Below are 15,000 nucleotides of genomic sequence, written 5' to 3' on the forward strand. Positions count from 1 at the left end.
ATATATTTATGGTAGGAAATTTACAAAATATCTTTATGGAACATGATCTTTACTTAATATCCTAATGATTTTTGCCATAAAAGAAAAATCTGTAATTTTGTCCCATATAGTTGGCTATTTCTACAAATATACCTGTGCTACTCAAGACTGGGTTTGTGGTCCAGGGTCACATATGAGTTAAGATAACAAGAAGTTTATCTTTTCAACCTGTTTTTGTAACATTTTCAATACTATGATAATACTGTATACCTTGATAATGTTTCAGCGATTATTGTGTCTGAAAATGTATAAGAATTTAAAGAATTATAAGCATATATAAGAGTGATGTTGCGGTGAAACACATCTAAACAGCATGATTCCTCAGTCAAACCTCAGAGATCTGATCAATAATGAAATTGCAATTGTGTTTCCCATGGATTCTATCGATTATTGTTAGTCCAGTTACGAATGCCACACAAACACATTCGTCAACCGCTGTTCTTCTGTCTGTAGAGCACGCGGAGGCCGACACGTTCTTCTGCTTCACCAACCTGATGTCGGAGAACAGAGATAACTTCATCAAAAGCCTGGACGACTCTCAGTGCGGCATCACCTTTAAGATGGAGAGCGTCTTCTCCAAACTCAAAGAGAAAGACACGGAGCTCTACATGAAGCTGGTGAGGATCAGAATAACACTAACACTCACACTTCACCTCACACACTCCATAACTCTCTCTCTCTCTGTGTGTGTGTGTCTGTGTGTGTGTGTGTGTGTGTGTGTGTGTGTGTGTGTGTGTGTGTGTGTGTGTGTGTGTGTCTGTGTGTCTGTGTGTGTGTGTGTGTGTGTGTGTGTGTGTGTGTGTGTGTGTGTCTGTGTGTGTGTGTGTGTGTGTGTGTGTGTGTGTGTGTGTGTGTGTGTGTGTGTGTGTCTGTGTGTGTGTGTGTGTGTGTGTGTGTGTGTGTGTGTGTGTGTGTGTGTGTGTGTGTGTGTGTGTGTGTGTGTGTGTGTGTGTGTGTCTGTGTGTCTGTGTGTGTGTGTGTGTGTGTGTGTGTGTGTGTGTGTCTGTGTGTCTGTGTGTCTGTGTGTGTGTGTGTGTGTGTGTGTGTGTGTGTGTGTGTCTGTGTCGCAGCAAGAGCAGAACATCAAGCCGCAGTATTTCACCTTCCGCTGGCTGACGCTGCTGCTCTCTCAAGAGTTCCTGCTTCCAGACGTCATCCGGATCTGGGATTCGCTCTTTTCGGATCAGGATCGCTTTGAGTTCCTCATCCCTGTGTGCTGCGCCATGCTAACGTAAGATCTGACACACAGATGACTTTAGAAGACAATTAAAGGGTCAGTTCACTTCCAGAACAAACACAGATAATTTACTCACCCCCTTGTCATCCAAGATGTTCATGTCCTTCTTTCTGAGGAAAACATTTCAGGAATGTTCTCCATATCGTGGACTTCTATGGTGTCTGTGAGTTTGAGTGCAGCTTCAAAGGACTCTAAGCGATCCCAGCCGCGTGAAGCTGCATTTAAACTGCATTTTGGAAGTTCAGACTCGCAGACACCATAGAAGTCCACTATATGGAGAACATTCCTGAAATGTTTTCCTCAAAAAATATAATTTCTTTACGACTGACACTTCACATGAACATCTTGGATGACAAGGGGGTGAGTAAATTATCTGTAAATATTTGTTCTGGAACTAATAAAGTGAACTAATCCTTTAAGATTCAGTCAAATTCAGCAATATTGATCTTTTGGATGATCTGAATAATGAAGCTATTATTCTCTGTAGCGCTGATGTACTGCTGAAATTGACTGTTTCATAATTTTGCAACATTAACATTGCAGATTTGTTATTTTCTGTTTAATAATGTGAAACAATCTGAACTGTATAAAGCACTCTAGAATTAAAAGTTCACATTTGCTGGTTTTCCTTGTGTTCTTCAAGTCTTTGTGTTTTTGCAGATTGATTCGAGATCAGTTACTGGCTGGAGACTTTACAACTAACATGAGATTACTGCAGGTAACACACACAAATACACAACTCTGTACAGCTATCTTTGTGAGGACATACATAGACACAATGCAATCTCCAGCTCCTAACCCTAAACCTAACCCTAACCCAATTATAACCTGATCCCTAAAACCAAGTCTTGACCCTCAAACAGGCCTTTAAAGGGTTTTAAGAAAGTGAGGACCGGCTAAAATGTCATCACTTTACAAACTTTTCCTCACTCCGATGGTCTAGAACTCAGAAGGGCCTTCACAAAGACAGCTGTACAAAAAATGCTTTTCTTACTTAGATTTTTTGTCTTGTTTCCAGTCAAAATATCTAAAAAATCTTGAATCAGGAAGGATTTTCTAGACAAGTAAAAATTGTCATGTTTTCAGAAAAAACAAGTCAAAATTAAGTGAGTTTTTGCTTAAAACAAGCATAATAATCTGCCAATGGGGTAAGAAAAATAATCTAGTTGTCTGCTTGAAATAAGATTTTTTTTCTTTCCCCATTGGCAGATTATTTTGCTTGCACACACACACACACACACACACGTCATCCTCCTAACACGTGTTCTGCTGTTGTTCAGGATTATCCCATCTCTGACGTTCACGCCATCCTCATTAAAGCGAAAGAACTGCAGGACAGTTTGTAGCCACGCCCCCTTAGGCTCCGCCTCCAGCCTGATGATTGACAGCAGTGCCGCCCATCTCGCCCGGGTGGGATCCAGCGTTTGCCTTTGTGTGATTGAGCGTTTGGTCTAACCGTCTCTCAGGTAGACACGTGTGTGTGTGTGTGTGTGTGTGCGGCGCTCAAGTTGTTTATTGTTGCACTGAATGATTTTAAAGACCAACACACTGACTCTCTCTCACACACACACACACACACACACACACACACACACACACACACACACACACACACACACACACACACACACACACACACACACACACACACACACACTCACACTCACACACACACACACACACACACAGTGCAGATGGACTTTAGAAACACTCCTGAACTTTGGTCTTAAATACTAGAGTTTAAATACGAACAGAGCAAACGATTGGTCAGGTGATGGACTTTATACGGCTGTATTTATATCAGTGATTGTTTACTGTCTCTGTTTGTTTGTTTCATTTATTACTTGATCACGTATCTTTCACAAATGATCAAAACTACAGTCGTGCAGATGATTGGAGATTCTCAGCCTTTCTCCGGTTCTTCTGTGAGCGATCTGAAGCTTCGTTTGCGTTCAGTCGGAGCAGACGGCGGGTCACGTAACCGGAGAAGTTTTCTTGATGAGTCTTCAGACGGCAGATGAGTGTGTTTTCATTCAGGAACAGAGAGAAACTCCAGTGTGAACTCTTTGATTGATGAACGGATCTCTCCAGAAGCGGCTCAACACTAGAGACACCTCACTGATCTGAGATCAGCTCCTCCAGCGTCTGCTCAGAGTCTCTGCAGATCAGACGGATCTAGCGTCCCATCATGCCTCTCCTCAGCGCCGTCATCGCTCTTCCACTAATAATCTGCATTAATTGCTCTTCATGTGTTTCTTCACACTAATAACGGAGCGCTCGTGTTTCTCCGGGGAAACGTCTGATCGAGCGCCGCGACTCGTTAGAATCGTTAGTGTTTTTATAAATGTGTCGATCGCTGCGGTTCTTTTATTTTATTTTATTGTCATGTTTTGTATTTTAAAGCCCAGAGGACGTTGGGAAATGAAGGATCTTCTTTTAACGGGGAATGTCTGGCCACACGTGTCTTTCTGTGACTGTGTTTGTTCATTATGTACATTTAAAAACCGTCGTTTTTCTTTTGCATGTGAAGATGTTTTTGTATGAACGCATCGATAGTTCTTGCTGTTGTATATCAATGTTTTTACAGTGCTTGCGGATGCACAATAAAAGAAATATTAAATCTTAAAATGTCTTCAAATCTTTTTCAAACACTCAAACGCCGTGTGAGAGTCAACACATTTGTGCCGCCAGCACTTTGCTCATTTTATCTCTTTAAATCAGTGTGAACCATCCTCCAGTCCTAGAGCTGATTAGAGCAGGAGCGTGTCAATGGCAGAAAAACCAAACATTTGATCATCGGTTTGAGTTGGCATGAAGTGAAAAATCTTTTTTGTAAAGGCGTATAATTATTGCTTTTATGCCAAATTTAAACTGCAAAGGTGGCACATTGATGTCTTTACACAGATGTTTAATGCTGCTCAAAGGTGGCATAAATGCATTTCTACAGTAATTACAGCTCTATGCTTTGATACGAGGAGCTCAGGTCAGAGCAGGCATAATTAAGTCTGGCTTTAATCCTGCGTTGCATCTTTACACTGAATTTCAAGCCGGCACAGAGCAGCCTTCGCTTAAATATGTTTTTCAGTCTTCTTGAATTGCAAGCTCACATTCAGTATGTCACAATACAGAAGAGCTACTTGTGTTTAATTGCAAGATTACATAGTTTATCGCTTGTTTTTTTTTTTCATTAGCTAATGTTTGATGGTGCATTTGAACAATTGAACAAACCCTATCCCACAACCACAATGCAATGTGCTTGTCATTTCCAGTATGAATTTTCAGGATTCGTACAGGTGCTTGAATTCCTTGAAAATGCTTGAATTTTAATGTAGTGTTTTCAAGGTTTGAAAAATACTTGGATTTTGGATAAAGTGCTTGAATATGCAGTTGCATTGGTTTCATATTCAAATTCACTTTCTTATGGAGTAGTTATTTTTGTTAGGCTTATGATATGTAAAAAAAACAAAACAAACATCTCCGCTGGAGTCTGCACGTGTGTCTGTAGTGTGATCTGCCGGTCTTTCTTGATGTCCTGATATGGCTTCATGTAAATATTAAACTTTTATAAGGGTATGATTCAGGCCTGGTGTGTGTTCATTGGCGCCCCCTCCTAGCTCGCCTATGCCTAGAAACTCTACTGGATAATAATTTATAGCTATTTTTGACTACCTTTTAGTACTTTTAGGCTGAAATGTATTTGTAAAAAAACTTGTTTTTGAACTGCAAGTTTTAGAATTTTAGTATAGTATCATGTTTTTTTTGTTGTTTTTTTTACAGTCATTAATATGTTACCATAGACATTACCCTAACCCACTCATACAGTATTCATTTTATTTGTGCAGGTCTTAAAACGCCTTTTAAATTGTACTTTAAAAACACTGCAGATACCCTGTAAATAATATTGTATAATTTGTATACTGTATGTTGGCTATTTATATTAGGCAATGTTTTGTGCAATCCAGAAAGTTGTTTTTTAATAGCACAATAACATTTGATTTAAAATAAAGAACTCATGTATGTGAACATGTAATTTACCACAGTTGTAAAGTGCTGGAAAATCTTGAAAATGCACCTTGAAATATTAAAAACTGAAAAATTTAGACTTTTTTTTTTCCAAGTAAAAACTAAAATTCTTTTTCAATTGCTTGCATCCTGCATGATCTGGAGCAGTATGCAGTATGCACAGTACGCAGTACACTAGTATTCAGTGGAGCATCTCTCTGTTTCCATGGAAACTCCTCCTGCAGCGATGCCTTCATTAGCGTCACGTGACTATGCCATTGGCATGAATGCAGCTGAAGCACACCTGCTGTATCATACATGATGCGCGTCTGATGGCAGTGTGTGTGTGTGTAGTATGTTGAATGGTGTCATCTTCAGCGAGCACACGCCCTCCGCTCCCGCGCGCGCCCCCCGCGTCCCGTGCGCGTTCACGCCGCAGACCCACAAACCCACATCAGAATGTGAGCGAGAACTGGATATGTGTCAAGGACACGAGCGAATAACAACACGGGATTCGTGCCGGAATAAAGGCGGATTCGGATTGGGATCTTCCGCTGGTTCGGGTTCGGGTTCCGATCGGAGCGGCTCGTGCGGGGTTCGGGCCCGATTCGGATTCCGCGAGCGTTTCTCTCATCTGTGGATTTAAACGGACACACGAACCGTGGCGGATCCGATCCGGATCTGATGTTTGTGAATGAGAGCCAGAGATCAGATCGACGAATGATGGATAAAACAGATCTGCGGTCAAATATGGATGCGATGTGAAATCATTTATGCGCTGATTGATCCTCAGCATCGCCTCCATTTTGAATCTGATTTAATGTCATGATTTTATTCGTGATGATGGATTTATTTGCCGTGTGCTGATTTATTCCGTTTAGTCACAGGTTTGCGGTTATGCTGGTTATTATAAACTGGATTGTGGATCACTGAAGCCGGATTATTTCACATATTGGTCTGATCGCTTCGTGTTTCTCACTGAAATAAAAACAAGGCTCGAAGTGATTTCCAGTAGATTCGGTTCGGAGATGGAGGAGTCGGATGAGTGAATATGAGCCCCTCATGACAGAGGGGTGATCCATCTGCCCTGAACACCGATGAAGATGATGATGAAGATGAGTCTGAGCTGATGAAGATGATGATGCTGGAGACACAGGTATCTCTCTCACATTCACACCTTCATTCTGGCCGCTCTGAGGCGGATACAGGAATAACTGTCCACTAACACGATAATAACACAGCTCTTCTGTCTGTTTCATGTGTGTTCATATGATCATTGTCTGATCGCTGTGTTCACACTCAGAATAATAATAACTAATAGAATCGATCAGTGAATCGCGGTCAGTGCACACCGCTTTTGTTGATTCGACTTCATTTGATTATTTACTCTCCGTGTACACAGCCATAATCGTTAGACTTGTTTTTAATTATGTGATTCATTAGTTCGTTTCTGGGTAAATATTACGTATAAATGATGTTTGTAAGACTTTGGAGATAAAGACAGAAACAGGGAAATACTCATAATGATGCGTCTTTGCGATTATTAAAGGTGTACTCATCCCCAAACTTAAAATTCTGTCGTCCTCAAGTTGTTCTTTACTCTGTTCAACACAAAATAAGATGTTTTGTAGAATGTGTGTGACCAAACAGTACACAGTAGCCATACATTTTTTCCCATATTATGGAAGTCAATGGGTACCGTCAACTGTTTGGTCAGCAGCATTTATCTTTTGTGTTCATCAGAAGAAATAAACATGATGGTGAGTAAATGATGACAGGATTTTCATTTTTGTCTGAACTATCTCTATATTACAGCTGGAGATCAGACTCTGAGTGTTGTTCAGTTGGGATTGTGTTCGTTGGATAATTTTCATGGATTTGTTTGTGGGAATCTGGATGTGTTCAGACTCAATCACGGATCCACATCATGAAAACGTCATAAATATATGAACCTAAACTCTCCTCCAGACCCACAAACACTTCATTAACCACAGATCTGATTAAAACATCTATGTTTATGAATTACAATCATTCATAAATATGGAATCTGCAGCTTTGATCATTTTTGTTGATCAGTAACATGTTTTATATTGAACTAATTGGGGTTAATACAAGCACTTTAATAAATCAGAGCATTTATGTCAAACTATTTACAAAACCATTCATTCTGTTTGACGTCACGGATATTTTTTAGTCTATGTGAAAAACATATAGACTGTAATTATGAAACATTCTGTTTGTGTTTCATGAACGAGGCTCTGTGTGTGTCACCGACAGTGGCCTAACTTTGTTTTAAAATGTGGGTAGGACACTTTTCTTTGGCATTTTTGCATTTATTATTATAGGACAGTATTAGGCTTGAAATTAGTAACATCAGTGAATAAATGCGTAGATGTGCAATAAACATCAGTACTCCTAAACAGTCGTAGTAGTAGTGGTAGAGTTTGCGTTGTAGGAGGTTTTGGGTTTTAATCCAATCACGTCAATTTTTTTCTCTTTAATAAAATCAGAGATGTTCATCAGTTATCATATATGTGGAGCAGGAACACAATTTGTGTTTAGTTTTGTGATTTAACCAGAATGATTAGATATGGTTTAAGCGATAGATTGAAGCGCTGCTGTGTGATTCTGGACAAGAGCCACAAGAGAATGTTCTGACACTGAAAACACTGCAGTGAACATTCAGCATGATTTTAAAAACAACAGATTCCAGAACCAGAACCAGATCACAGATCATTGAACAGAAACAAATGTCGTGTTTGATCTGCATCAGGTGTGTCCTTACTGCCAGATGATTTTAAAAAAGTGATGGGGACATGTCCCTCCTGTAAATTATGCCTATGGTCACCATCTCCAGCTGATGTGTGTGTGTTTCTCTGGACAGAGAGACATTATAAATGTCTGATCATAAAGGTGTGTGAATATTTATCTGAGAAAGACCCTCTGTGTGGAAGAAAACCAACATTGTTTTTAGTTTTCATGATCCAGAGAAGTGTGCTCCTGTCGTTAGGGTTTGGAATCACTGTATCTGTGTCAGTCAGACTGAAATCTGACACAGGAAGTGAGGAAGTGTGTGACCCCTCAGGGACCCTGTGTGTGTGTGTGTGTGTGTGTGTGTGTGTGTGTGTGTGTGTGTGTGTGTGTGTGTGTGTGTGTGTGTGTGTGTGTGTGTTCATACTCACCCAAAATGAAATGTGTATAAGATCACACACACACACACACACACACACACACACACACACACACACACACACACACACAGAGGATAAACTCAGGTGTAGTTTGTAAATGTGCTGAAATGCTCCGTCAGGATCAGGTCTGGAGCGTTGGCTCAGGGTTTGTTGGTGTGTTTGGGTGTTCTCCTGTTTCGCCACCGCAGCCACGTTTGGTCTGTGGCCAGAGCAGCTGCTGCTATCTGTGTTCTTCTCAGAGTCTCACAGTTAAACCTGTTCAATACTGGGGAACTGACCCGTTAAACACACACACAGTGAGAATCAGCAGGTTTAGTCTGGATTGACCCGGTCTGTCCTCTCATCAACTGAAGACTCTCATCAGAGCGACACGTGGATCATTGTGTTGTGATTTATGATTGTGTGTCTGTAGAGCAGCAGGTGGCGCTGTCACACACAGATCCTCTCATTTAGAAAGTTCTTCAGTTAGAGAATGTTCTGGTGCTGCTCTGGTGGATCTGGAATAATCTAGAACCTCAGTTCACAATACTGGTTAACCTTTTAACCATAAAGCTGGATCACAGTCAAATTGTATATATCTATCTATCAGTCTCCCATTTATTTCAAGCCATGCATATTTAGATTGGCTTTCAAAAGAAGATAAAATGAATATATGTGAATAGTGTGTGGTGTATATGGAGTACCTGCTGCAGTGGGGAGCGCGGGGCACAAACTAACACGGGGTTAGTTCTAACACAGGTGGTTTAAATATTTCCACACATGCTAGCATAATCAAATGTACGGTATTTACTAGTTGACATAGCAACACTATACAGAGAAAAAAAAAGTGCACCAAAATTCAAAATACTGTACAGCTGTGTGTTGCGATCAGGGCCGTCCCAAGCATAGTTGCGATATGTTCATTGTCAAACTCCAAAATTTGATTAATTTTAATTCTTTTAAAAAAGCCATAATTTTATTTTATTGACGAAATATTATAGTTTGTTGTGTATATTTTTTCCCATCAGATCACATTTTCAGCTGTCATGTGGTAATGTTACAACGTGTCCCTCAGATGTTACAATGTATCCACCTACGCGGCATATTGTAACATTTCACTTCCTTTCTTTTGAGGTAAATAATGAAAAACCAAGCAGCAACCTCTCGCTCTCTCTATTGAAACCAACACGGAAGTGTCTTAAACTGCAATTCATCGACTGGCCGCTAGAGACTGGCTGCAAAAGGGAGTCAGTCCCATAGACTCCCATGTTAAAATGCCCAACTTTACCGCAGAAAAAGTATGTTTACAGCCTGGTTCTGAACTGTGAGGGGGGTGAATTTTTTTATAACTCATCCGTTTAAGTTATATTAAGCCTTAAAGTTCAGCATAATTAAGGGCGTGGCCACTTGAGTGACGGGGGATTGCCGCTGCTGTCACCACTGTTGCGCTAGGCGGGTGTGGTTTGAACAACCAGCTCCACCCACGTCCCGCCTTTTTGCCCATTTTGCCCATTTTCGATTTGCCCATATCCGGGAGTGGCGCGCGGTGACGCGATTCCAAGATGGCGACGGCCAAACCCCGCCCACTACAGGCTTCAAAATAGCGCTTCAGAATCCTACGGGTGACGTCACGGATACTACGTCCATATTTTTTACAGTCTGTGTGAAAAACATATACACTGTAATTATGAAACAAAGCGACATATTTGTACTAGACAAGTGTGAAATTAATGTGGATAAAAAATATACTCTGAACTCTGAGAAACTCAAAAAGTGTTGGCTCGTGCCCTGCGCTTCCCTATTTCTGTCACTAAACACTCGGGACTTTATACAGTGCTTAATGTGAAAACATTTAACGTATTACAAGATTTTTTTTATTGTTTTTTTTTTACAAACATCTGTATACTCCGTACTGAGGATGCAAACTATACACAGGCAAGCAGATGAGCCCAGAATATGAACACAACACACTGAACTGCAGCGGTTCTTTATAATGGTTTTCTATATGATAATACTGTGTGGATTAGCCACTGTATAGTTAGCTTCATCAGTAGAGTATATGTTGTTGTTGAGTTTGACTTTCTAATATGCCAGTTTCACTACATATTTAGTACTTAGTACAAACCCAGTAAAATATCTGGCAGTCAGTGATAGAAAAACATAGTTTTGTCCTCTAGGAGTCTAGGGTGGTGTTTCTAAACAAGTGACGTCACGTAAAAACTGTGAATAGAAATTCTTGCATTTGTCCTGCTGAACACTGATATCATGACCATAGTTTCACACACAGAAACCCTAAATGATGACAGAGGGATGGTTTTTAGGTGAAGCAGATCTGAGTTTGAGTTTATTACACACAAACACACACACACAGATGATTTAAAGAATCATTCAGCTAAAAATCATTTCCTCTCCCTCATATCACTACAAACCTGTGACTTTATTCCATCAGTGACAGATATTTTGAGAAATGTGTTTTTGTCCATATAATGGGTTTGTGTTTGAGTGAGTGTGTTGTCTCTGGTGTCTCTGCTGCTGTGTGGTGTTCAGATGTTCATGTGTTTGTGTGTCTGTATTAGTGAGGATGTGTTTGACCAGCCTGTATGCTGTCATGACTCAAATCACAGCTCTTCTCATGCATTCTGAGCAATACAACACTGTCCCTGTGTCCCAATGTGCTTACTATCCACCCATCTATGTTCATGATGGTGAGTGAATAATTATTATTTTTATATTATTATTAATTTGATTGCAACGTTATATTGTCCTAAGCTCTATTTTTCCACCGTGTGCCACTTGCATAAACGCCGCACGCATTAGGGCTGACTGTGTTGTTTACGTCAGAACTCGTAACTGGGAGTCCATCGATCTAGTACGAGTTCACCAGTGGGAAGTCACGGGTTAGACTGCCGTTCCAGTGCACTTTCACTGGTAGAAGGTTGGAAAAACACGGGTTACGGGTTGACTGGAACGCGGCCCAGCGTTCGAACCGGAAAACAGGACTAATCACTTCCGCTTCTCACTTCTGTACACAGCTGCAGCACTAGCCTCTGATGTAACTGTTACATTTCGCTTAATTATTAATACACTTCTTACTTGTGATCAAACTTTTGTGTAGGCTAGTTGGTTTAATTAAAATGTCACGAATGTTAAAATATCAGAAACGGGAACATCCGAACAGCAGTTTTTGTTTCGGGGGAAATTAACTCAGGGGTAAGTTTCCACCAGTTCCCAAAGGATGAACCAGTCAGGACGATTTGGGTCCGAAATATTAGACGTGATAATTTCGTTATAAGGAGACACACCACTGTCTGCAGTCGGCATTTTATGCCAGAAGATATAATTGAAGGGGGTCGACGACGGTTGAAATAAAGATGCCAATTAAACCTTTGTAATTGATATAGTACTAGACACAATTTTCTATGAAATACATAGACCTACACTTTATTGGCTGAATAATATTTACCTTCTGAATGTTGAGCGTTATTAACTGTTGAATAAATGCTGACGCGGGGACAAAATTACCTTGATTTCCCGACATGTTGAACTGAGCAATGCCATTGTACCATTTTAACAGGCTACTTTTAAACGCATATAGCTCAGTAATGTCAGCTTTATGTATTTTCTGAGAGGGATGGGGTTTTTGTTGGGAAAGTAGGGGAAAAGACGCACACTTCGATTAGACTGGATAAACACATGCAGCATCTTAATTGTTAAGAAAATGATATTCCTAATAAATGTCTTGAATAGTTGGATTATGTCCAATGCTTCTCTTTCTTTTTGTATTATTAGACACATTTCACTATGTCTTTTCAAATGCCTAGGTCTGTTTAATTTCCTTAATTATAAAAATTTCTAGCACTATTTTTAAATGTTTATTCAAGCAATAATATATAAATTATCTCATGTAAATGCTTGTTTAAAACCAGGGATTAAAAACAAATTCCACGTAAAAACTGTATTTTTTCTATTTATTATTTATTTATTCTTTCTATTTTTTCTTTATATTTCCAGAGAACGAAACAAACAAAATTAAACGTTATTTAATAAATTCAAGGAACTATAATTTCCTCATTTGCCTCATTCCTCATTCCTTCATTTGATACAACTATTATAGCTATACAATTAATATATATATATATATAAAATAATATTATTTAGTCATATTCGTGATTCCTGAATTTATATATGAAAACTTCGTTTTGAAGTGTATTCGTTATGTTTGTATAAGAAAAGTCGTTAACCTAGCCTATTAAGTTCATTTAATATTCTTGATCATTTTTTAGAAGAAGTTAAAAGTTAAGAAAAAATGAATTAGCTTGTAGTTTATATATATTTAGGGCTATAGGCTAATATTTTTCTTAACCTTTATTACACTGTAGATCAAAATAAAATAATTCTTGCTCATATTTAACATCGGAGAATCACTGACATCATTTAGAGTAGGCCTACTTCGAAAACAAAACTATCTAAATCTGTATAAAGGAAAGACAAAATAAATCACAAGAACAATCTGTATTTTTCTTGTAATCAAAAACATTTATTTTGACAAAATTACCTAATTAATGCCGAATGATGTTTGACAGTGAACGCACCTCCACCGCATATAGCCGCATATAATCGCTGGTGTCAGACGCAGTTATTAAACATGTGGGTCGGGTACAATATTTACTTTTTTTTTTTTTTTTTTTTGTAGTCCGAGTTAAATCCCTCTCTAACCCTTATCTAACAGTGAACTCGGGGCTCTGGACGTCCGTTTGGCTATACGGTGTACATCCGAAATTGTTATTTGTGGTAGCTCCTGTAAACACCGGCTATAGAAGGTGGCCATAACTTCGCTGTACCAGCAGCTGACGGCCGGAAGTAGTTAAGGCTGTTTTGTGGAACGCGGAAGAATGTTGCGCATAACCACTATTCATCTCATTATTCTTGTTTCAGTTTGTTTGGCTCCGTTACTCCTGAACAGGGGCACCGCTAAGGGGGGAAAGTTAGGACGATTCTAAGGGCCCATGCCCTTTTGGGGCCCCCAGAGATCTGCTTTGGTGTGGTGGGGGCCCAACCTCATATTTTGTCATAGGGCCCAAAATTGCGAGCGGCGCCCCTGCTCCTGAACATATGATTTCAGATCACATCCATCAAACAAACAAACACACATTATAGAATATAATCAGATCAGATCTGATCAGGAGGCACTGGAGAAATTGTTTATATGGATTATAGTAATTCTTTGTTTTTATTTGTCTGTCTCTTTAAAATGTTGTTGTTGTTGTTGTTGTTGTTTTTTGTGGGCCTTTTTGAGTCTGAAATAAAAGAAATAATATAATAAAAAAAAAATCTTTGTTGTTGTTTGTTGAATTGTGTGATGCTCTGTGTGTGTTTGTCCTGTCTGCTGTCTGTGACGTCACATGAGTGTGTGTGTCTGTGTCTGTGTGTGTGTGTGTGTCTGTCTGTGTGTGTGTGTGTGTGTGTGTGTGTGTGTGTGTGTGTGTGTGTGTGTGTGTGTGTGTGTGTGTGTGTGTGTGTGTGTGTGGTTACTGGCAGTGACATCGTCTCTGGACTCTGTTTGCTCTGTAATTCACTCCAGATGTGTGACGACGGAAGTTTCTTGAAACTCATGAGCGCGTTTTGAGAGGATTTGTACACTAAATATTTTAGAGTTTGCGAAGGTTTTCACATTTGATAAAGTAAATCTGTGTTTCTGTAGCTGGTGTGTGTGTGTGTTTTGTCAGATGAGCGAATCTTTGCAGAGGGTTCCGTGTTTCTGTAATGGTGATGTTCCTCCAGCAGGCGGCGCTCCGAGGCTCATGAACAGACAAAGCCGCTTTAACACCAGCTCTACTTAATTTGGAGGCATTTATGTAATAAAAGTAAAAATTCATTGTAACATTATAATTACACGGATTTACAAATACAAAATGACACTCTGTTAATTATTATTATTAATATAAAAATCCTTATTATCAGCGCTGAGAAAATGAACAGGAACAGTGTCGTCTCTTTCTGGATCATAAAAACGCGGAATAATGACACTTTAACTGAAGATGAACAGGTTTTGTGTATTTATTTCTGTCAGTAAGCCGCTAAGCCCCGCCCACTCTCACACTGGTCCAGTTGATTGACATTCTACTCTGTTCTGTTTCTGTGGTTCTGATCTGAAAATGACATCATGATCCCGAGCGGAGAAAGAGGCGGAGCCCGAACTCTCTCTCTCTCACACACACACACACACACACACACACACACACACACACACACACACACACACACACACACACTCCTCTGGTCGGTCAGGGATGGTCGCGGCGGTGTGCGGCTGTAGTTCGGTCAGATTTGTCGGTACCGATGGTGTTTGTGGCGGGATGTGAGCTCAGGTTCGGTTCGGTCATGTTTGATGCCAGTGTTTGGCGGATCCGGAGCATCCGGGACTCTGTGAGACTCGAGATCAGCGACGAACCGAGTCCTGCGGTCCTGAACCGATTCACACATCTGGATCCGGACACTCCTTACCTGGAGGTAGAAACAATCATCAACACAGATATATTAATCTCTCATACA

The 15,000-nt window shown here is 39.9% G+C and overlaps 2 protein-coding genes across 3 annotated transcripts in view; both read left to right on the forward strand.

The window, feature by feature from the left end:
• The first annotated feature begins 497 nt into the window (after positions 1-497).
• tbc1d13 (TBC1 domain family, member 13) lies at positions 498-4,625 on the forward strand. Its single transcript, XM_073824933.1, has 4 exons — positions 498-656; positions 1,110-1,270; positions 1,937-1,994; positions 2,557-4,625. Exons 1-4 carry the CDS (start codon positions 534-536, stop codon positions 2,620-2,622), a joined length of 408 nt encoding a protein of 135 aa, XP_073681034.1. The 5' UTR covers positions 498-533; the 3' UTR covers positions 2,623-4,625.
• A 1,034-nt stretch (positions 4,626-5,659) lies between these two features.
• Positions 5,660-15,000, forward strand: part of LOC141292340 (ral guanine nucleotide dissociation stimulator) — a 33,527-nt gene continuing 24,186 nt past the window's right edge. The window contains exon 1 of one of the 2 annotated variants that reach the window (XM_073824346.1): positions 5,660-6,434. In XM_073824346.1, coding sequence (XP_073680447.1) covers positions 6,408-6,434 — 27 coding nt within the window. In that variant the 5' untranslated portion in view covers positions 5,660-6,407. Of the gene's footprint in view, positions 6,435-14,735; positions 14,959-15,000 lie in introns of those variants that run through there. The other variant, XM_073824345.1, reaches the window with a different exon arrangement.

The sequence above is a fragment of the Garra rufa genome, chromosome 19 (assembly GCF_049309525.1).
Source record: "Garra rufa chromosome 19, GarRuf1.0, whole genome shotgun sequence".
In the NCBI taxonomy this organism is placed as follows: domain Eukaryota; kingdom Metazoa; phylum Chordata; class Actinopteri; order Cypriniformes; family Cyprinidae; genus Garra; species Garra rufa.